This window comes from Dendrobates tinctorius, unplaced genomic scaffold (genome assembly GCF_039654945.1).
Source record: "Dendrobates tinctorius isolate UK_male_01 unplaced genomic scaffold, ASM3965494v1 ptg000173l, whole genome shotgun sequence".
In the NCBI taxonomy this organism is placed as follows: Eukaryota; Metazoa; Chordata; class Amphibia; order Anura; family Dendrobatidae; genus Dendrobates; species Dendrobates tinctorius.
In genome coordinates this window covers 10,436,711-10,460,266 of record NW_027361840.1, presented here as the reverse complement: position 1 = coordinate 10,460,266, position 23,556 = coordinate 10,436,711, and the positions used below count along the sequence as shown (strand labels likewise).

The 23,556-nt window shown below is 50.4% G+C and overlaps 1 protein-coding gene across 7 annotated transcripts in view; it reads right to left on the bottom strand.

The window, feature by feature from the left end:
- Nucleotides 1-779: 779 nt before the first annotated feature.
- Nucleotides 780-23,556, bottom strand: part of LOC141054058 (uncharacterized) — a 42,902-nt gene continuing 20,125 nt past the window's right edge. For 6 of the 7 annotated variants that reach the window (XM_073551230.1, XM_073551234.1, XM_073551232.1 and 3 more), the window contains 9 exons: nt 23,263-23,394; nt 22,755-22,814; nt 21,569-21,715; nt 19,156-19,332; nt 5,063-5,182; nt 4,845-4,979; nt 4,532-4,764; nt 4,289-4,419; nt 780-1,631 (listed from right to left, as the gene is read on the bottom strand). In XM_073551230.1, coding sequence (XP_073407331.1) covers nt 4,757-4,764; nt 4,845-4,979; nt 5,063-5,182; nt 19,156-19,332; nt 21,569-21,715; nt 22,755-22,814; nt 23,263-23,394 — 779 coding nt within the window. In that variant the 3' untranslated portion in view covers nt 780-1,631; nt 4,289-4,419; nt 4,532-4,756. The remainder of the gene's footprint in view (nt 1,632-4,288; nt 4,420-4,531; nt 4,765-4,844; nt 4,980-5,062; nt 5,183-19,155; nt 19,333-21,568; nt 21,716-22,754; nt 22,815-23,262; nt 23,395-23,556) is intronic. The other variant, XM_073551231.1, reaches the window with a different exon arrangement.

Sequence of the window (23,556 nt, the reverse complement as noted above, 5' to 3'; positions counted from 1 at the left end):
ATGGTGTGGAGGTATTTGTTCCTTGTATGTGCTATTTTTTGGTCACTATGTGGTGGTAATATGTGGTCTGGTCTTGGTGTGGTCTTACTTGTCCCTTGTATGTGCTATTATTCGCTCACTGTGTGGTGGTAATATGTGGTCTGGTCATGGGTTGGTGTTTGTTCTTTGTATGTGGTATTATGGTCACCATGTGGTGGTAATTCGTGGTGAGGACATGGTGCGTTGGTATTTGTCCCTCGTATGTGATGTTATTCGGTCACTGTGGTTGCAATATGTGGTCTGGACTTGGTGTGTGTGGCATTTGTTGCTTGTATGTGGTATTATAGGTCACTATGTGGTGACAAAGTATTTGGGGAGAAGTTGAGTTTTTCCAAGAGAGCGGTGGGGCTGTGGACAGTTCGAGGGGTGGAGGCAGAGCTAGGGTGGAGCCTCAAGGGGGCCCCTAAAATTTTGCCAGTATGGGGGGTCCCAAAATTCCTAGTGGCAGCCCTGCATATAATGTTATGTCTGGGGTTATATCAATACTGGGGTGTTATAAGAGGCTGATATCAGTCACATATAGAAGGGTCTCCGCACTGGGAGAGGCGATATAGAGCAGTGGTCTTGGGGGTCTCCACACTCCTTGCCCCTTATTTCAGTGATGAAGACTTTTCAGCCATTACAGGCCAGGTTGCTACTGACTGTAGAGAGCAGCAGATTGTATTCCTTTGTCCCACATTTCTCCTTTCCTCAAACTAGAAATGGACGACAACAGAAAGCAAGCTCAGAGCAGCAGATCGTTGAGGTAGAATGTGTTTATTTCTGATACACAATTTGCAGCCTGATTGCACCTTTTATAATGACCCTGTCAGTAACGCGTGGAGGGGAGAACAACCAACCCCTCTTCTTGGTTTGGTGCGATTGAAAGTGAAAAATAAATAAAATTAAGGAGCAGCACATTCTGTAATAAAGAAATTCACAAAAATAATTAAAAAACAACAATTTTCAGAATGTAAATAGAAAACAGATTGAGGCAGAATCAACCCTGTGTCCTCGTGGGGTGCAGTGCAGATTGTCACGCCAACATTACTAATATACAGCATTTACATGGACACTGAGCAGCTGACAACATATCCAGACATGGCGATTACTCTGCAGCTACAGTCTGCTTGCCCCCCGTGCAGGAGCAGTGTGGCTACTGTGCAGTCTGCTCGCCCCCCCATGCAGGACCAGTGCGGCTACTGTGCAGTCTGCTTGCCCCCCGTGCAGGAGCAGTGCGGCTACTGTGCAGTCTGCTCGCCCCCCCATGCAGGAGCAGTGCGGCTACTGTGCAGTCTGCTCGCCCCCCCATGCAGGAGCAGTGCGGCTACTGTGCAGTCTGCTCGCCCCCTGTGCAGGAGCAGTGCGGCTATTGTGTAGTCTGCTCACCCCCCGTGCAGGAGCAGTGCAGCTACTGTGCAGTCTGCTCACGCCCCCCCCCAATGCAGGAGCAGTGCAGCTACTGTGCAATCACTGCACAGCTCTCCCCAATGATCCCGGGGAGCAATGAATTTGGAGGTTATAGAGACTATGCAGATCCCGCAACACTCTACTGTCCATCACACATGGAAGCGGCGGAGGCTGAAGATGGTGGCTGCAGAGATCAATTCCACCTGCAGAAAGAGAGTTAAGGAATGACAATGATAATTTGTTAACTCATAATTAGCAGTGTAGTGGAAATATGCATTTGTAGGTGATGTATGGCCAGCAAGCATCTGTCCTTAGGCTGCAGGTCTCACAAAGGTGATAACATTTTATCCTGAGAAAAGGCAGTTTTCCTGGTCTCAGACCCAAGGGAGCTTTTCTGGGAACACACAGAATTGGAAAGATTTAACACCTCTGCTGCCTTGAAGGCAGATGCCAAATGGGACCTATTTGCAGCCTAATTTCTATTTACTATGGGAAAGAAAAGCTAAGACAAGAACCTAAATGTATTCATAGGTAAAGTAGCCATGGTCCAGTCTCAAACCAGGAATTAGAATATTAACATGAGAGGCTGGTCTAGAAATCTGATCTCCAGGCTAAATCTATAAATTAGGCCCTACACAAAGAAAGTTGTTCACAGTTTAAGGGACAGCCAAGCTGATGTGCTCCATTTTGATACTTCGTCCCTCAGGAAGCAGAAAGCCAGACTGCAAAGTTTAGAAATTTCTGTAAGTTTCTCCCTTTTATTTTTATAACCGTTTTGTATATTTGTACGTCACTAATATTTCCACATTTTTATATCCTTTTATTGTAATCACTGTACCTTTTCTATTAAAGCTTAAAACTTTAATAAGTCTGAACCTTGTATGCTCTAAAGAATCCATAGCCTTAGAGTGTGTGATCCTGATGAGTAGCGGACAGTAGTGGTACTTCCGGGACTCATCACCCATGTGTTTGGTGAGTGATGGCAGCGTGTATGAAGCGGGGTGTGTGGTCTGTGTCAGGGTGTGATTTATGCTCCCATTGCAGCATAGGACAGAGGTTGAATGCTGGACTGAGTGAGAGGAGATAGATTAACCCTTGCAGGTGCAACACCAGGTCACGTGCTGAGAAGCGGGTACGTGACAAGCAGGGCAAGTGTGATTGGGGAGGCAGGGAAGACAGTGAGCTGCTGGTTCTTGTAACTGTTTTATCTCCCAAAAGAGATGGATCATAGCTAAACAGCAGCTGCAGCTTTCTAGTAAGGGGTTCATCTCACCCCATAGTGGGATTCACAGGTACCCTACTCGGCACTCTGTAGCATGTCCTCCATACTGCAGCTTTCTAGCATTTTTTTTCCCCTCAGTTGAGCACTGGATCACTGCTACTCTGCTCAGTGATGCTGTCTAATATACTTCATGTTATTGCTATTTTCTAATAAGGTTTCCATTCTCCACATTGCCGGATTAACAGCTACATGATTATGCGTTACTTTACAATGTCCTCCATGCTGCAAGTTTCTAGTAATTTTTCTCACTACAGTGGTGGGTTCACAGCTACATTGCTGAATACTGTTGTATAATGGCTTCACTGCTGCTTCTAGCAAGTATTTTATCTCGCCCATTGCTGAATCCACAGCTGTACTGTCAAGTACTGCTGTATAATGGCCTCCATTCTACAGATTTCTAGTTATTTTTTTACAATGCTGAGTACTGCTGTATAATGTTCTTCATGCTACCTTTAGTAAGTGTTTTATCCCCCCCATTGCTGGATTCACAGATAGACTGCTGACTCTATATACTGGGAGAATCTCAACTTTTTTTTCCCATAGAGAACAAATGGATCAATGTAAAAATCAATGAACTGTAACTGTGGTAAATTCCACAGCTCCTGCTTATTTTTTATGGAAAGCTCCAAATCCCCTCAACACACAGAAAGAACTAAATGATTCAATAGTCTGTCTGCAGCCACCTCTAGGGGGCGATCACTGCACACACATGTATACAGCTCTTACTGAAGTTAATACCTAAACCCCCCTCATTCCTAAAATTGTACCTGTGTGAAGGAAAGAGGGGGTATCAGAGCTGTTTATCAGAGCTCAAAGCCCAATAAAGAAACATTGGGCCTGATTAATCAAGACTGATGTGTATGTGCTGGAGTCAGACACTGATCCATGAAGAGGAGCCTCTACACAGATCCTCATTGCCCTACGCCAGCTAGCTTACCGGCGTGCAAGATTTCTAGCATAGCGAACGTCGCGGCTAGTCCCAAATCAGACGAGCAGTGGCGCCCACCCCGTCCTGCCCGCTACGGCAGAGCTGGGAGAAAACGCTAAAAATTGAAAAAAATTAGGTGAAACGTCAAGGAGCGCCTAACATTTGTGACTTTTCAAAGCCTTTAAGCCAGATTACTGTGACGAAAGCTTTGATGAATCAAGCCCATTAATTCTAAATTAGCACAGAATTTAATATATTTAAAAAAACAAAAAAAAAACAAAAAAAAAAAAACACAAACGACTGATGTTCTATTAACGGGGTTTTTCTAGAATTCAAATAGTGTTCTCCCAAACATAGCGCCACTCAGGTTTACAGGTTTTGTGCGGTATTGCAGCTTATCCCCATTTACTTCAGTTGAGCAGGGCTGCAGTACCACTCAAAACCTGCAGACAGGTGTGGCACTGTCATTTGGAAATCAACCATACTTTCCTATCCTGGACAACCCCTTTGAACAAACTCTATACGTCCTGTACGCTGCGGCCTATAGTTTGAAGGCCGTTCTCTAGATCTTGCAAATTACAGAGTAGTGATAGAGAAGGAAAACAGATGATAGCAGCAATGATCATTAGATCAAGACCCTGAGGACTTACGGGGCCCAGGACACCATCCGTTCCCTTCTGCTTGACTGGAGGTCTCATCCCCTTACGCCAAAGGCATTCACTGCTGTCCTAGAATGTCTGACCGGTCCTATATGGGATGCCTGGTGCAGAGAGCGCCCCCCCTGTGGACAGAGGATATGAAGGCATCACTTCAGCCACTATTTCCGTTACATACGATCTGATCGTCCGCAATCATCCGGCAGTGACGAATCACTAACAGATTGATGAACTCACTGGCTTACTGGAGGACTGTGCCGGCCGCGCTCTCCATCCGTGCAGCTGCTTCGGTCCGGCCGCTGTAAGACCCTCTGCAGACTCCATACCCAGATTGTTGCATTTAGTGGTAAAAACCTTCTTGGATTCAGTTTTTGCAGGTTTCAGCCCCAAATAAAATACTGCTGTAAAGACGCTTCACTCCCGCTGCCATCACTTCTGCCCATCATCATGACGGAGGCGGCTTCAAGTTTCTGGAGGGAGAAGGCGGAAATGTGTATTACTGATCGCGCTGTAGACTCTCGGATACAGGTATATGATCAGTGATCGCTACCGGGAGACGATGTGCTCTTAAACCACCAGCTCCCGCCCAGGGCCTGCCCACTGGGTCTGCTCGCTGGGGGAAAGGTTGGCACGCCATTCAGGAGCTTCTCTAGTCCGCTAAGATGTTCATTGACAGCAGGAACCGCTGGAGAGAAGAAGACGACATTAGCCCGGTCTGTTATCTCCATCCATGGTCAGCGTCAGACCCGGCAGCTCAGACATAACTACCTCCTCTGTCGGAGCCCGACGCCCCTGGGTCCAGCGGTTTGTCCAGTTTGCCACATGGAATCTTGGATAACTTAACGGCGTGTCTGTGCTTCTCCGCAAGAGGTGGATGGAGTCTCATACCTGGGAAGAGGAACATGATGGCCACAATCAGGGGCTGCAGGCTGAATGGGGGGCGGTGTCCATACACACACAAAATGACAGAGATCCATCTCCCAAAAAACCAACACCACCTTAAACATTCTCCCCCATCCCTTTAAGGGTCCATTGGCATTGACCAATCACTGACAACTGTACTAATTAGTCCCTTCTCCTGTTAAAATGGGTTTTCCATTGTGGCCATTCGTGGGAATATCCGTCTATGTGGCGGCAACAGTCAGGAATATGGCTGCTTCCATAATCCCGAGCTTCTGAATGTTTGGCTGAGATGGAAAACCCCTTTAAGTCTAGAAGCAGCGGCAGGAGTCAAGCAGTCCTGACACAGATCTTAAAGAGAACCTGTTTCTTCCTCTAGCTCCTTCCCCAATAGAACCTTATGAGCACCAACCGTCATTTCATATCTGAGTAATGGTAACATCTGCATTCACTGAAGACAAATTATACCCGTGAATCCAGAATATTAAGAAATTTCAGCCCAGGAGAAACAAGCAGATTTCTCTGATAAGATATATTACATATTTGCTTATTTTCATGCGTACTATTGATTTATGAAAAAAATAATTAAAATTAGTTACACTTTAACCCTTTCACCCCCGAGCCTATGTTCACCTTCATGACGAGGCCAATTTTTACTATTCTGACCAGCGTCACTTTACGAGTTAACCCCTTTCTGACATATGACGTACTACCCCGTCCAGGTGCCCTGGGCCTGAATGGCCATGGACGGGATAGTGCGCCATACACAATCAGCTATGCTCACGGGGGGGGGGGGGATTGGGGGAGTGCGGCTGATCGCAGCCGGGTGTCAGCTGATTCTCACAGCTGACACCTGGCACTATTTGCCAGGAGTGGTCAGGGACCGCTCCCGGAACTTTAACCCCCAGCACACCGATTCCGGTGGCATAGGGAAGCATCGCGCAGGGAGGGGGCTCCCTGCGTGCTTCCCTGAGACCCTCAGAACAACGCAATGTGATCACGTTGTTCCGAGGGTCTCCTTCCAGCAGGACCCCAGATCCAAGATGGCCGTGGGGTCCTTTCGGGTCCTGGAGGGAGGAGGAGGACACTGCCTCCATTTAAATCAGTGGTACAGCAAAAACAGCGGTAGCTTGTTTTTGCGGTACACCGTATTTGCGGATCGCCTTCTTTTTCCCTGCAATTTATTACAGCGGGGAAAAACGGCGATCCAAGAAGATTTTTTGTGGCCCATTTTTGCGGGAGACCACACAAATCATGGCAATACGGCCGGCAGAAACAGGTCGCAAAAAACCCAGCATGTGTAAAAGTAGCCTAACACGCGCGCAAAAAGACAGCTATAAATAACCATGGTACCGCTGAAAAAGTCATCTTGTCCCGCAAAAAACAAGCCACCACACAGCGTCATCAGCGGAAAAATAAAGTTATAGCTCGCAGAATTAAGCGATACAAAAATATTTAAATAAAATTGTTTATATTGTATAAAAGCGCCAAAACCAAAAAAATTAGTCCCAATTTTTTTTTTTATTTTCACAAGGTAACAGGAGAAAATGGACCCCAAATTTTGCGGTGCAATTTCTCAAGTACGCAAATACCTCATATGCTGTGAAAAACTGCTGTGAGTGCACGGCAGGGCTCAGAAAGGAAGGAGTGATGTTCTGAAATACAGTGTTTAATGGAATGGTCTTGCAGATGTCCTGTCGCGTTTGGAGAGTGACGAGTTTCCACTGTTTAGGCACATCAGGGGCTCTCCAAACGCGACCTGGCGTCCGTTAATTATTCCAGCAAATTTTGCATTCAAAGAGTTAACTGGCGCTCCTTCCCTTCCGAGCCCTGCCACGCACACAAACAGTGGTTTTCCCACATATAGGGTAATGGCATGCTCAGGAGAAATTGCACAATAAATGTTGCAGCTTATTATTTCCCGTTACCATTGTGATAAAAAAAAAAAAAAAAAAAAATACTGTAGGTCTAAAGTAAAACTTTTGTTGGGGAAGTAAACTGTTCACTTTTTTGCCTTCAAAATTCCTCTGAAGCACCTGATGGGTTAATAAACTTCTTGAATGTGGTTTTGAACACCATGAGGGGTGCAGTTTTTAGAATGGTGTCACTTTTCGGTATTTTCTATCACATAGACCCCTCCAAGTCACTGCAAATGTAATGTAGTCCCTAAAAAAAAAAAAAAAAAAAAAAAAAAAAAAAAAAGGTTTTGTAAATTTTGTGGAGAAAATGTGAAGTCGATGGTCAACTTTTAACCTTTTTACCTTCCGAACACACAAAAAAAAAAAAGGATTTTTGGTTGCTTACCGTAAAATGTTTCTCGGCGCCTTCATTGGGGGACACAGGAACCATGGGGTGTATGCTGCTGCCACTAGGAGGCTAACACTATGCAAATAAAAAAGTTAGCTCCTCCTCCGCAGTATACACCCCACCGACTGGCGCTCGATCAGTTAGTGAGAAAGCAGTAGGAGAAGCAATAGAATAGAAAACAAACATACAGTTCAACTGTATCTATAATACACAGAACAAACAACAGAAGTTGAAACATGGGAGGGTGCCGTGTCCCCCAATGAAGGCTCCAAGAAACAGATTTTACGGTAAGCAACCAAAAATCCTGTTTTCTCCATCGCTTCATTGGGAGACACAGGAACCATGGGACGTCCCAATGCAGTCCCTAGGGAGGGAAAATCAAACTTCCATTAGGTCTGAGAACTCACCACCGCCACCTGCAAGATCCTTCTTCCTAGGCTGGCATCCCACGAAGCGTAGGTGTGGACCCTGTAAAATTTTGCAAACATGTGGACAGAAGACCAGGTTGCAGCCTTACAAAGCTGCAGCGCGGAAGCCCTGTGGTGTACCGCCCAGGAAGCGCCCACTGCCTGGGTGGAGTGAGCCTTAACCCCAGGAGGGGGCACTCTGTTTATGACCCGGTAAGCCTCTAAGATTGCCGATCTAATCCAGCGAGCAATAGTCGCCTTGGAGGCCGGCAGGCCTTTTCGCGCACCATCAAGGATGACGAAAAGGGAGTCTGTCTTCCGGAACGTATCAGTTCTAGCCAAACAGACCTTCGTCGCCCTGACCAGGTCTAGTTTGTTCAAGGAGCGTTCCCGGGGATGAATTGGAGCCGGGCAAAAAGAAGGTAGAACAATGTCTTCATTCAGGTGGAAAGCAGATACCTCCTTGGGGAGGAAGGACGGAGGAGGCCGCAGTACCACCTTATCCTGGTGAATCACCAAGAAAGGAGGACGACAAGAAAGAGCCGCCAACTCCGAGACGCGCCGGATGGAAGTAATGGCCACGAGAAAAGCCATTTTCCAAGAGAGAAAAGATAGAGAAACTTCCTTGAGAGTCTCAAAGGGGGAACCTTGTAAAGCCTCTAGGACTAGATTGAGATCCCAGGGATCCACGGGAGCTCGATACGGCGGTGCTGCATGGGCTGCCCCCTGCAGAAATAAAGTTTTGACCTGTGGACGAGAGGATAGAGTCTTCTGGAAAAGAATGGAAAGCGCCGAAACCTGACCCTTTAGAGAACTAAGGGCCAGACCAGCATCCATGCCCACCTGGAGGAATGCCAGCACCGAAGGGAGCGAAAAAGACATAGGTGGAATGCGATTGGACTCGCACCAATGAAAATAGGCCTTCCACGTTCAATAGTATATTCTGGAAGACAACGGCTTCCTAGCCCGGATCATTGTGTGAATTACCCGATCTGAAAGGCCTGACTGCTTCAGAACCGCGGTCTCAATGGCCACGCCGTCAAATTGAGCGACCGAGAATTGGGGTGGTAAATCGGACCCTGAGACAGCAGATCTGGTCTGTCTGAAGTGTCCAAGGAGCGTCAGCGAGAAGGTTGACGAGGTCCGCGAACCAAGACCTTCTGGGCCAATCCGGCGCGATGAGGATGACTGGCACCCCTTCTGCCTTGATCTTCTTCAACAGCTTGAGTAGAAGAGGAAGGGGAGGGAACAGATAGGGGAGTGCGAACTGTGACCAAGGAATGGTCAGAGCATCGGCGCCCACCACGAGGGGATCGCGGGCCCTGGAAACGAACCGTGGAACTTTCCTGTTCAAACGGGACGCCATAAGGTCCACGTCCGGAGTACCCCACCGAAGGCAAATCTGACGGAAGACCTCCTGATGTAGGGATCATTACCCTGCCGCGAGGCCCTCGCGGCTGAGAAAATCGTTGGCCCCGTTTTCCACGCTGGAAATATGTACCGCGGATATCGCTGGGACTGACACCTCTGCCCAATGAAGGATCTTGGAAACCTCGGCCAATGCCAAGGAACTCCGAGTCCCTCCCTGATGGTTGACATATGCCACCGCTGTGGCATTGTCCGTCTGAATCGGAATTGTCAGGTCCTTGAGCAGCTTGTCCCACTGGAGCAGGGACAGAAAAATAGCCCATATCTCTAGGACGTTGATTGGAAGAGTAGCTTCCTGCGTCGACAAACGACCCTGGATGGTCAGATGGCGAAACACTGCGCCCCAGCCGAGAAGGCTGGCGTCTGTCGTCACCAGTTGCCAATGTACTGGAAGGAAGGACCAGCCCTGGGCTATGAGATGTGATGATAGCCACCAATTGAGGGACAGCTTGACCCGAAACGAGAGTCGAACTGGACGATCCAGGGAGGAGACAGACCTGTTCCACTGTGACAGAATGGCCCGCTGAAGCGGTCTTGAGTGGAATTGGGCAAAGGGAATCGCTTTCGACGTTGCAACCATCCTCCCTAGGACTCTCATGGCTGATCGGAGGGAACTGAGTCGGGGGCCCTGAAGCAAACGAACATCCCGCTGAAGAGTTACTCTCTTGTCCTCCGGAAGGAAAACCCTCGCCTGACGGGTATCGAAAAGTATGCCCAGAAACACAAGACGTTGTGTTGGAACCAGACAGGACTTTTTTCTGTTGATGATCCATCCGAAATCGGGAAAGAGTGTCGCAAACGATCGGCAGACTTTCGAAAGCCTGGGGCAAGGACGGAGCTTTGATGAGGATGTCGTCGAGGTAAGGGAAGAGCACGAGACCTCTGATCCTCAAAATAGCCATCAACGCTGCCATGATTTTTGTAAAAACCCTGGGGGCGGTGGCAAGACCGAACGGCAGGTCGACAAACTGGAAGTGCTCCTGATGTATCGCGAAGTGCAGGAATTTCTGATGACCCAGGAAGATTGGGACATGTAGATAGGCGTCCTGAATGTCTACGGAGCACAGGAAGTCTTGTGCCTCCATGGAAGCGATTACTGAACGAAGGGACTCCATCCTGAAATGTCGCAGACATTTGTTCAGTAATTTTAGATCCAGAATGGGCTGAACCATGCCGCCTTTTTTCGGCACTACAAACAGGTTCGAATAGAAACCTGTGAAGCGCTCTTTTTCTGGTACGGGAACAATCACCCCCGAACTGAGGAGAGGCGATGGCTGTAAAGAAACCTGGAACCAAGGCGGGGTCTTTCAGGGGCCGGGATTCGAAGAATCGATCCCGAGGGCAAGAAACAAATTCTATTTTGTATCCTGAGGATACAACTTCCCTGACCCAAGCGTCCTCCACCGAGGCAAGCCAGACATCCCTGAAGACAAGAAGGCGGCCGCCCACCTGGGTGGATGCACCGGGGATTTGATGCCAGTCATGCGGAGGAAGACCTTCCAGGTCTGGCCCTGGTGGATCTACCTTGGGAGGAATGGGAGTGCCAGGAAGGAGTGGGCCTAAAGGAAACTCTTTTCCTATCTCGGCGCGCTTGTGGCCTCTGCTGGTGGGAAGGTGTCTCTGTTGTCGTGAAGCAACGAAAGGGCCGAAAGAACCGAAACTGACGTTTTGGAGGCCGGCGAGGTTTTGAATGGGGAAGAAGGGAGCTTGCGCCTCCAGTGGCGTCCTTAATAATCTGGTCCAGCCTGTCACCGAAGAGGCGCGATCTCTGAAACGGTAGGCTGGTGAGGGACTTTTTTTGAAGATAAGTCCGCCTGCCAGGCCTTAAGCCAAACTGTGCGCCGAATAGCCACCAAATTGCTAGATGCCCGAGTTGCGCAAGACGCGGCATCCAGGGAGGCAGATACCAAATATTCGCCTGTATGCGAAATCTGGTCGGCGAGGTCCGCCAGCTGCTCTGGCTGGTCTCTGGCCAGAATGCCTTGGCAGAGATCCTTAGCCCATTTGGCTATGGCTTTAGAAGCCCACGTAGAAGCGAAGGCCGGGCTTAGAACAGATGCCGTCGCTTCGAAAGCTGACTTCGCAAAGGATTCTATGACTGTCATTAGGATCTCCTAGAGATGCTCCACCAGAAATCGGAAGGACAGTGTTGTTAGATAGTCTGGAAAAAGGCGGGTCCACGGCAGGAGAAGCTGACCAGTCTGCGATGAGCTCCGGCGAGGAAGGATATAACTCGCCAAGGCGTTTTCCCCTTTGAAAGCGCCTGGTCGGATTTTCACTCTGGACAGAATCTTCTGGAACTCCGAATGAGGAGCGAAGACCTTGGAAGGTGGTTTAGACCGTCTGAAAGAGACCTCCTGGTCCGCGGGCAAGTCTTTGATATTGAAGGACTGGTTGATCGCTCCAATGAGGCTCTGAACCATATCCCTCATATCTGCGATTTGGTCCGAATCCAGCTCCAAAACATCCTCAGAGGGCACATCCGAGAAACTCTCGCCTGGCTCAGGCAAGGAAGATCGGGACAAGGGAGGCCGCTGGGACGGGCTATGGGGCGAGACGGACCGGGAAGAGGAACCGGACCGGTGCTCCTGTCTGGATCTTTTGCGGCTAATATTAGCAGGGTCAACCAGAGCTTCCTGTGACCTGCTGGGTCCTGCGGAAGCCTGCAGGGGCAACCTATCCAGTACGGAAACTAGGGTCTGAGACACCCTGGTGAGATCCGCCACAGATTGTGACAGAGAGGAAGCCCACCCTGGGATAGGGGCCTCAACCTCACTTGGGACAACCGGGGGCTCAATGGGGTTGCTTTAGTCCTGACAGAGGGGAGAGGACTGACCTGATGGAAATTTGCGTTTACAAGAAGAACATGCAAAATGACTGACCACCACGGAGGAAGAGGAAGTTGGAGGACGAGAGCGAAGTGGTTTAGAATTAGACATGGTGAGCTAACCCACTAAGTCCATAATTTTGGAAGATCCGTCAAAAAACTGATCCGACGGATCCGTCGCTAATGCAAGTCAATGGGAAAAAAAACGGATCCGCTCAAAAAAATGGCGGATCCGTTTTTTTTTGCAAAACGGCAGATTTTGACTGATGGAAACAAACAGAAGTGTGAAACAGGCCTAGGCAGTGCCAGACGGTTAGGGGACGGAGGTCTGAGGAGGGTGTCAGTCTGCAGTGCAGAGCTACTCACGGAACCGTTGTCCTGAAGCGACTTCCAGTAAGGGCTGCACAGCTCGCTTGGGTATGCGGGTCCCGCAGACAGGAAAAGGCGGCGACCCGCTCACAGGCTGAGGTAAAAACCTGCGCGCTTCCTGAATGTGGCGGGTGGTAATTAGCTCACGGTCGTCGGCAAAAGGGGCGGAGCTAACCGCTCTTCCAGGAGTACAAAGATGGCGCTGCTAAACGCCTATAGGATGACTGGGAGGAGTGGGCGGGGCCATGCGCCGCCTCCAGACCCTTAATGAAGCGGTGGGCGGCGCAAGACGGGCGGGAGAAAAAGCCCGCCCGAAAGAAGGGCATGGCCTCGCCTCAGAACAAGGCCCGAATAGAAGCCGGGGTCTAAATTAGAAACGGCGGCCACGGGGCGGAGGCATTCCAAAGGCCGCACTGCCACGGCGCTAAGCGGCCTGATACAACCCCGGGGACGGAGGATTCAGGTGACGCCGCCCAGGGGAAAGGGAGTTACTTTGCCCTAAACAGAGATTCCCTGATACCCGTTCCCCACCGCCCAGGGTGGGAGCCAGGAAAACGCTACTGCCAGGGGGACGGGCGGGTTGCAGATACTTACCTTCCGTAGTCTTGTCCTAAGGAGAACCTGAGGAAAGAAAGGTCATTATCCAGGTGAAGAAATCAAGATGTCCATAAGAACCCCCCCTTAGTGGATATCCGTGTCTCCATCGACCGACAGGCTCTGGTGGGCGAGTGGGTGGGAGACGGGTGCCAGGACACGCATCCATGTTAGGGGCTCTTGATCCTGCCAGGTAGACGTATGAGGATACGGGGCAGCAGCACACGCCGTACTCAGTCTCTTTGTGGGAGTACAGATGTGACTATTCACTCTGTATCCCTCCGGAAACCTGAAAAGGAATGACGCACACTGAGGTAGATAAGGGTTTAATGAAAGACACGCGTCCACCTCCTACTGACACTAAGCTAAACTGATTAAATCGAGCGCCAGTCGGTGGGGTGTATACTGCGGAGGAGGAGCTAACTATTTGCATAGTGTCAGCCTCCTAGTGGCAGCAGCATACACCCCATGGTTCCTGTGTCCCCCAATGAAGCGATGGAGAAACATGGATTTTTGTGAGTACTCACCATAAAATCCTTTTCTTCGAGACTGGGAGGGCTCTTACCAGGTCTAAAGTGTAACGAGCCTCTTCCACATGGTGCACTGGTGCTGGACAAAATTAAGGCAAAATAACATCTTCATTAATGTGAAAAGAGGACACGACCTTCGGCAGAAAAGGAGGGGTTGGTCTGAGCACCCCTTATCCTTATGGAAAGTGAGGAATGGAGGTCGGCCGGATAGTGCCGTCAGCTCTGAAAACCCGCCTGACAAAAGTGATGGACACTAGAAACGCCACCTTCCAGGAAAGGAAACTCAAAGAAACCTTCTGAAGCGGTCCAAAAAGGAGCTTCCTGCAGAACCCTTAAGACCAGGTCAAAGTCCCAGGCATCCATAGGCGCCTTATAGGGGAGGTACCAAGTGGGAGAGACCCTGGATGAAAGTCTTTACCTGTAACCCGGTATCCATTCCGCAATGGACCAGGACGGATAAAGCCGATATTTGTCTCCTGAGGGAACTTGGGCCAGGTCCAAGTCTAGGCCCGACTGGAGAAAAATCAAGATGTTGGGTATCAAGAATCTCAGCGGAGAAACACCGCGTCCTCAACGCCAAGCGAAGAACACCCTCCAGATGTGGTGGTAAGAGGTCGACTTCCAGGCGCTAACTATTGTAGCGACCACCTTGCTCCCAAACCCTGCCTGGGTTAGAATCCAAGATTAACTGGCCATGCCGTCTAACACAGGCCACAGAGCTCGAGTGGCAAATCAGCCCTTGAGAAAGTAGCTCTGGGCGCTCTGGCATTCGCCAAGGAACGTCGGCGAGCAGGTGCATTAGATCTGTGTACCATGCTCAATAGGACCAGTCTGGGGCCAGCAGGATCGCCGGAACCCCTTCCATCTTGATCCTTTTGATGACTCTCGGCAGTAGCGAAAGCTGGGGAAATAGATATGGGAGGAGACACTGGTTCCATGACAGAACCAACGCATCCACCGATTGCCTGCGGATCCCTGGCCCGAGCGACGCATGTGGGCACCTTGGCATTCACTCCGGAAGCCAACAGACCCACATCTGGTGTTCCCCGCAGTTAAAAAAAAATCTGCTGGAAGACTTCGGGATGTAGAGATCACTCTCCGGACACAAGACCCTGAGAAATTCTGCCGCCCAATTTTCCATGGCCGGGATGTGAGCTGCCGAGATCACCGAGTGGTTTGTCTGACCCCCCCCCCACCGCGCATGGTTGCTCTGCTGCGGGTGCACCCTTGATCTATATAGATCACCGCCGTGGCTTTGTCCGATTGAATTCGGACAAGGCGGCCTGCTAGAAAGTGATGAAACTGTTGCAGAGCCAGCCAAATTGCCCGTATCTCCACTAACTTGGTCGGGAGGAGAGCCTCCTGTGGGAACCACCGCCCCTGGGTCGTGTGGTGGCGAAAACCCTGCTCCCCAGTCGATGAGACTAGCTTTGGTTGTCATCACCAACCAATGGTCTGGGCAAAAAAGGATTCCCCTGGGACAGAGAGGGACTGGTTATCCACCATTCGAGCGACTCCCTGACCTGACAGGATCGCCGGCCCCGCTGAACGAACGTGAACAGAATTCTTGTCTCAGGCTCACAAGAGGGCGCGCTGCAGGGGGCGAAGATGGAACTGGCGAACGGTAACGCTTCTATTGCTGCCACCATTTCTCTTAGAATCCTTATCCCGAACCGGATGGAATGAGGGACTGGTTGGCGAAGTGTCCAGACTCCCTCTGAAGAGTAAGCGCCTCTTCCTGAGGAGAATTACCAGCCCTCGACAAGTGTCGAAGATCCTTCCTAAGAAGAAAAAACCTCTGAGCTGGCACAAGAGATGACTACCTCGCGCTGACCAACCACCCTAAGCGTATCCAGCGTGATGTTAACATCTTTCTCGCATGCCCGTATTGAAGGGCCCTTAACTAAGAGGTCGTCCAAGTAAGGCAAAAATGACTATGCCTCAAGAATGTAGTATGGCCATGACAACTGTCATAACCTTTGTGAACACTCTGGGAGCCTTGGCTAGCCCGAAGGGTAGTGCTATGAACTGAAAATGTTGACCATTGATGTCGAAGCGCAGAAACCTCTAATGAGCAGGAAAAATGGGCTCGCCACCTGATGAATGCCCTAATGCTCAGCCTAGAATGGCCGGTGGCAATGTGCAGATATGCGTTCTGGATATCTATTGAGGCCAAGTATTCTCTCCGCTCCATGGCTGATATGACTGACCGGAGAGACTCCATCCGGAAACGTCTGATACTGACGAACCTGTTCAGAAGCCTCAGGTCCAAAACAGGCCCGACAGACCCGTTCCCTTTTTGTGAACCGCAAACAGCTTGGAATCGAAACCCTGAGCTCTTTCGTGTTCTGGCACGGAAACAATGACTCCGTTGTGCAGGAGCGATTCGATGGCCCCTAATAGAGCCCTTGCCTAGGTATCCACCCTGGGAAGACGAGAAAAGGAAAAACCGTCTTGGAGGGCATCTGACAAATTCTATTTTGAAAACCTGAGGCCACCAACTCCTTTACCCACGTGTCGCGTGCAACACTGAACCAGACGTGGCGGAATCAGAGTAGACGGCCGCCCACCATGCCGGTGTCGTCTGGCAAACGCCTCGAGTCATTTAGCTGACTATCTTTGTGATCTGGATCCCCTTGATCTGGGCTGCCGAGTTCGCATTCCCCACAATGGGTTGGGTCTATACGAGATCTGCCGCTCCCTATCCTGGTTGAAGTGGCCTGAAGCAGTGGAATCGGCCGCTGTGGTCCACCCGGGGTGGCGAAAAGATGGAAAACGTGCCTGAAAAGGGTGCGAAAAAGGCGGTTTGACCCTTTGTTGAGGGAGAAAAAAACGCTCTCTTTCCTCCTGTGGAGTCAGAGATAAGCTTATCCAACTTCTCTCCAATACACGGCCGCACTGATCATAAGGCAGAGTAGTCAAGGACTTCTTGAAAGCAGAATCGGCCCCCCATCCATAGAGCTCTTCCGATAGAAACTGCGTTAGCGGCAGCAAGTGCTGAGAAATTAGGCGCATGCAAAGACGCATTGATTACATAGTCCCAGGTCCATCGCCATCTGCCTCGCAATCTCCGATATCTCGGCAGGTAGCTCTCGCTTCTGCGCGACCCTGTTTAACGATTCTGACCATGAAATCATGGCCTTGGCTGCCCAAGTTGCTGCGAACGAGGGAGAGAGTGCTGATCCTGATACCTCACTTACTGAGAAAGAAGCTCTTTATGGAGGAGATCCGTGGAATCCTTAATAGAGGAACCACTAGAAACGAAACAGGGTTTTAGTGGCTAGACGCGACACCGGCGGAACCACCATTGGAGATTTCATCCATTTCTTACGGCTGTCCGGCAAATGGATACCTTACTTCGAGTACCTTTTGACCCGAGAAACCCCCGTCTGGTCGTTCCCTGAGTCGCTGCAGTATGTCCTCAAACTCAGGATAAGAGGAACCAATTCCGTGTGGCCGCTTCACTCGCGATTTACCTTTTCCAATCATATTGCAGCCAGGCCTAATTCATATGAGGGTTGAAGGGAAGGGAGGAGGGGGAAGAAAAAAACGCCACCTTTAATCGTAGCGAGCCTCCAAGATCGGAGTCAGACTTACCCCGTCCTGTGACCCACGTGCTCCTGTAGCTGCCTCTGTGCTGCACTCCTGTCATGGTGGGACGCTCCCCTCCCGGCCGCGGCCTACCTGCCATGAAGCCGGGGGCTCAATTTATTCGGCGTCTGCTCTAGCCAGGGGGCGGCGCCGGGAATGATGTCACGCCGGAGGCGGGACTTCCGCCCGCGGCCCAGTCACTGCCGAAGCCGCGGACTAAATTTTGCCTGCACGCACGCCCACGGGAGGGGAGAAGGGGGGGGGGGGGGGGCGGCAAAATTTAGTCAGCGGCTGGAACCCGGTGCCCACGCCTGGCGGAAGGAGGGAGGAGAGGGAAGGAGGGTTGCCCTACACTCCTAAGATGCCTGGAGCTTCCCGGAACGCTGCCGCAGGCCCTCCCCGGCCCTTCATACCTGACTCCGGCTCTAACCTGTTGCCGCCAGGTAGAGGGGATGGGGTTAGTTTCTGGACGGTGCAGGAACCCTAACTCCATCTAACCCCTTCAGGGGGTGAGGAGAGGGACCGTCCACCGCCTTGCAGAACCGCCGTCTAGCATTGGTGGAGCAATGGGGGCCGCACAGACTAGTCTTGTGCCTCTGTGTAAGCCCATGGTTTCAATACCTAGGGGTGGACAGGGCTAAGTCCGGCATCGTGTTCCACGTCGCGGAAGAGGATACGTGGAGGGACACTTGCACGTCCTCACCCGTTGTTGGTTTGGGGAAATCGGACCCTTTCAATAGGATCCGTCGCCCCTGTCTTATCTTCATGGAAAAAAAGAAAGGAAAAAGAAAAAAAAAAAAAAAGAAGAAGTCTGGAGAAAACCAGACACGTGTGCCTCCAAAGACACTAAGCAAAAAACGGATTTCCACCCGCAATAGGGGCGAGGGTGCATACGGCGGAGGAGGAGCAAACCTCTTTTTTTCACTTAATGTCAGCCTCCTAACGGCAGAAGCATACACCACAGTATCTGTGTCCCCCAATGAGGCGAAGGAGAAATATATGATTAAAAAATTGTGCTGATGTAAAGTAGACATGTGGGAAATTATATTTAATTATTTTGTGTGACATCTCTCTCTAATTTAAAGGACATAAAAATTAAAAGTTTGAAAATTGCAAACTTTCCGCCAAATTTCCTTTTTTTTTTCTCAAATAGCAGCAAGTCATATCGAAGAAATTTTACCACTACCAACAACAATATGTCATGAGAAAATCTCAATCAGTGCGATCCATTGAAACGTTCCAGAGTTCTTACCTCAAAGTGCCATTGCATGGATTGTAAAATTTGGCCTGGTCATGAGGGTGAAAATAGGCTTGGGGGCTGATGGGGTTAAATAAGTTGTTCCCCACTTGTCATGGGGGGGGGGGGAAAAAAAAAAAAAAAAAAAAAAAAAAAAAAAAAAAAAAAAAATCGCCCGGGTGGGAACGGAGCCCCCACAAAGAGCCCGGATGGGAACGGAGCCCCCACAAAGAGCCCGGATGGGAACGGAGCCCCCACAAAGAGCCCGGATGGGAACGGAGCCCCCACAAAGAGCCCGGATGGGAACGCAGCCCCCACAAAGAGCCCGGATGGGAACACAGCCCCCACAAAGAGCCCGGATGGGAACACAGCCCCCACAAAGAGCCCGGATGGGAACACAGCCCCCACAAAGAGCCCGGATGGGAACACAGCCCCCACAAAGAGCCCGGATGGAAACACAGCCCCCACAAAGAGCCCGGATGGAAACACAGCCCCCACAAAGAGCACGGATGGAAACACAGCCCCCACAAAGAGCACGGATGGAAACACAGCCCCCACAAAGAGCACGGATGGAAACACAGCCCCCACAAAGAGCACGGATGGAAACACAGCCCCCACAAAGAGCCCGGATGGAAACACAGCCCACAAAACACAATCTTGCTGCTTTTTACCTGCATGTCTTGATTTTCGGGTCACCTCAGAGCTTGATATTTTGGGTTTAGTTTGCGTTTCATCCTCTACAGTCAGATCGATCAGCTGGTTACACGAGGTCCGGTTGCTTCCTGGAAGTCTGGTTCTGTTTCCTACTAGATTTTCGGGTCGATTACTGGGTAATTCTGAGTGTCGAGCTGTGAGACAGGAAGCTTGCGTTACCCCATTAGCTCCATATACTTCCCAGCGTTGTGCGCTACAATAACTGCATCCCTGACTGATACATTGTAACAGCTCTGTCTAGCGCAAAGGGCAAGATAAAAGCACTATATAGTTGCGTCCCACGGTAGCGTTAGACTGGTCCTCTGAATCTCTGGATAACCCTGCTGATGATGTCTCTTTCCATGTGATTGTCTGCAGAGGTCACATAAGACGAGAGACATCATCACAAGAAGAAAATACAGCAGGAAATACAGGACGTGTGCGCGGCCGGGAACGACTGTCCACAGAATACAAGATGGCATGAAGCTTCGGTTATCGGTAAGACGTTCAGGCTGCACGTTCCGTTACCGAGCTCATATCTTCAGGTCAAATACAGTAAAAAATGGTGGAAATGGGAGAAGAGGGCCGACTTAATTAGTATAACAGAGGTAGCAGAGAAAAACCCAAGACACCAACACTGATATGATAATGACAACCGGTCTGTAAATAATAATAAAAAAATAAAAAGTTCATAACCAAAGGCAACGGAGGAAAAACAAAGGAGGACAGAGGAAAAGGTCTAATGGGAGAGAGGAAAGATTTAAGGGGAGACCATGGATAGAAGGGTGGAGATGTGTGAGGGCTAGATAGGATGAAGCCAGGGAAAGAAGGGTGGAGAGCGAGAGAGAGGAGCCAAAGAGAGAGGAGCCAAAGTGTGTGTGTGTGTGTGTGTGTGTGTGTGTGTGTGTGGAGGGGGGAGTAGAAAGGAGCTGAGGAAAGTGGGGTGAAGGAAAAAAGGAGCCAAGGAAAGAGGAGGGAGGGGAAGCCTAAGAAAGTAGGGTGGAAAGGGAAAAAGGAGCCAAGGAAAGGAGATAGGTGAAAAGAGGTAAAGAGGAGCATCTTTCCTCAACTCCCTCCCTCTCACTCCCCTCCCCCATCTTGCGTCAGCTCCCTCCCTCTCACCCCCCTCCCCCATCTTGCGTCAGCTCCTTCCCCCTCTCCCCCCATCTTGCGTCAGCTCCTTCCCCCTCTCCCCCCATCTTGCGTCAGCTCCTTCCCCCTCTCCCCCCATCTTGCGTCAGCTCCTCCCCCTTCTCCCCCCATCTTGCGTCAGCTCCTTCCCCCTCTCCCCCCATCTTGCGTCAGCTCCTTCCCCCTCTCCCCCCATCTTGCGTCAGCTCCTTCCCCCTCTCCCCATCTTGCGTCAGCTCCTTCCCCCTCTCCCCCCATCTTGCTTCAGCTCCATCCCTCTCCCCCCCATCTTGCGTCAGCTCCATCCCCCTCTCCCCCCATCTTGCGTCAGCTCCTTCCCCCTCTCCCACCCAATTTTGCGTCAGCTCCTTCCCCCTCTCCCCCCATCTTGCGTCAGCTCCTTCCCCCTCTCCCCCCATCTTGCGTCAGCTCCATCCCCCTCTCCCCCCATCTTGCGTCAGCTCCATCCCCCTCTCCCCCCATCTTGCGTCAGCTCCATCCCCCTCTCCCCCCATCTTGCGTCAGCTCCATCCCCCTCTCCCCCCATCTTGCGTCAGCTCCATCCCCCTCTCCCCCCATCTTGCGTCAGCTCCATCCCCCTCTCCCCCCATCTTGCGTCAGCTCCATCCCCATCTTGCGTCAGCTCCATCCCCCTCTCGCATCAGCTCCTTCCCCCTCTCCCCCCATCTTGCGTCAGCTCCTTCCCCCTCTCCCACCCAATTTTGCGTCAGCTCCTTCCCCCTCTCCCACCCAATTTTGCGTCAGCTCCTTCCCCCTCAATTTTGCGTCAGCTCCTTCCCCCTCTCTCCCCCCCCCCCCCCCATCTTGCACCAGCTCCTTCCCTCTCTCCCATCTTCACCTCACCTCGTTTTCCCCTCTCTTCACCCATCTCCTGTATTTTCTCCTTTATCGTTGTTTCCTGAGGTGTGGTTTGTCCATCATCACTCAGGAAAGGGGCAGCAGATGACAGACCATAATTCTACAGGCCTTTACCTGGGTTATGGATGTAATTGCAGAGCCCCAGGAGGTGAGCGCCTCCACCACTAGTTGACCTATATTTCCACCTTATACTGGGATTATTGCACCAAGAGGCGCTGTGTCCCTTTATCTTTGGCGGGTGCAGACATCACCGAGCACCGGTCCAATTTGCTGCTACTGTAATATACTATGAATGTTCCCCGACTGCAAGTCTGGACAGATAATCCCAGAGTATCCGCCCGTGTGAACTCGGCCATAAACCACATTTGTTGAGGTCTTTACCTTCCCTGTTTTTCTGCCTTCTCTCCGGTGCCGCACTCCTGATTTTGCTGCACACTACCTCCTCCTCTTGTGTCAGGTCGATGCACTGGTTGCTGGTGGCTGCCGGGGTGCTGGATGAGCTATGTGACTGTTCAGAGTCATTGTGGCCTTAGGAAAAAAAAAAAAATAGAAAATGTATTACAGAAAATGCTCTTTGAATAATCCAAATATGGACAAGTTACCAGTCCCGTGACGCAGGCATTACAGCCTAGATCAAAGGTCTCACTGAAGTGGAATTTGTGTGGCAACGTGACATGGGTGCAGAGAACCTGGTGCAAAAGTCACGACACCCTGATCCGAGGAATAGAAACTAAAAGTCATCGCTCATAAACTGATGGGGAACGCATAACCTGGGGACTGTAAAGGTGACAGCCATTAGATCAGCATGGGCCCATCGATCGTGAGAAATATGGTCTTGTGTCTCTTATTATCCCCTTGGATTGTGAGGAAAGAGGGAGACACAAGCGCAATATAGGGTCTTATCCCACAAATAGAGTAAGCGGTTTGACAAAAAACTGCTCACCTGGTGGTAGGTATTCAAAGCATGTATAGATAAGGGCTGCTGCAGATCCACAAGTCGGTCACCGACTATCTGAAACAGAGCTCTGCAAAGGAATACGTGGATTTTGTCCGCGCTGCCCAAATGATGAAATTCCAGAGGTTATTAAAGTTTGACAGTGGTTTATTCTACGCATTTCAAGGTTTTTTGCAACCTCTTCTTCAGATGGTATTTCCTGAAGAGGTTGCAAAAAACCTTGAAATGCGTAGAATAAACCACTGTCAAACTTTAATAACCTCTGGAATTTCATCATTTGGGCAGCGCGGACAAAATCCACGTATTCCTTTGCAGAGCTCTATTATCCCCTTGGAGGAAGGCCACGGCCAGGAGCTTCTGATGGAAGCGGCAGGTATCACATGTGCCCTGCTACTCCATTCTAAGTCTATGGTACAGATAATATAAGGAAACCTGAGTGCAGATCTAAGCTTGGTGACCTCCATCAGTGGCTCAGACGTAGGATGGAGTGGCACCTGCTGCCTTACAAAGATGGATGCAGCCAACAGACGCTAGTTGTCATGGCTGGTCCATATAAGCGACAGATAGTCAAATTAGTATGGATGCCAAAAAGACATTTTGGAAGGAACTTACTGGGTACAGTCATGGCGGTCGGTTTCTGCTTTTCAGTCAAGCATTTTTGTGAGCCTTCATCTGTGGACAGAAAGAACAATGGGTTAATTTACAAATCCAGTCTTCTAGAAATGAATGTCACATCGGCCCATCTTCACAACGCCAATGCAAAGTGGGGGTAATTTATCAAAACTGGTGCAAGGCAAAAAGTGCAGCCATTGGAACCAGCTATAAATCTCCTGGGAAGATTGTACCTCCAGCCATTACTGCGCAGTGACGGTGGGAGACTCGGCAGGGGGAGCGGGCAGTCCAGCTACGAAATACTGGTAGCCTTTCAGCATTGTATGGTTGCCTAAAAAAACTGCACTCCAAGCTGAATCTCCAGACATTGCTTTCAATCTGATGCACGTCGCTCCTATAACCCTACCTGGAGGTACTCTGGAGGGGTTACCTGCAGAAGTTTGGGGTTCTTCGTGCCATTTGTAACAGAAGTGAAAACAATACAATGCAAAACATGACAACCGCTCACCTCTGCTCTTTATGCTCAAGCCGGCATCGCTCTCGCTGGACACACTGGCTACTCTGAGGGGGCTCAAGTAGTTGGCATCGGGGGCCCCATTAATCACATTCTTCTGACCGGTGAGAGTGGAGGACACCAAATCTGTGCAGGGAGGAAAGGAACATTAGTCACCAGTGTTGCTGGACCTAAGAGCCTAGACGTGGCTCTAAAAGCCAGAGTAAGGAGCAGCTGCCTCCCCGTAGGACTCGGCAGGACTAGAGTACAGATATTGCTTTAATTGTAGGCAGTAAAATAATGGCAGTA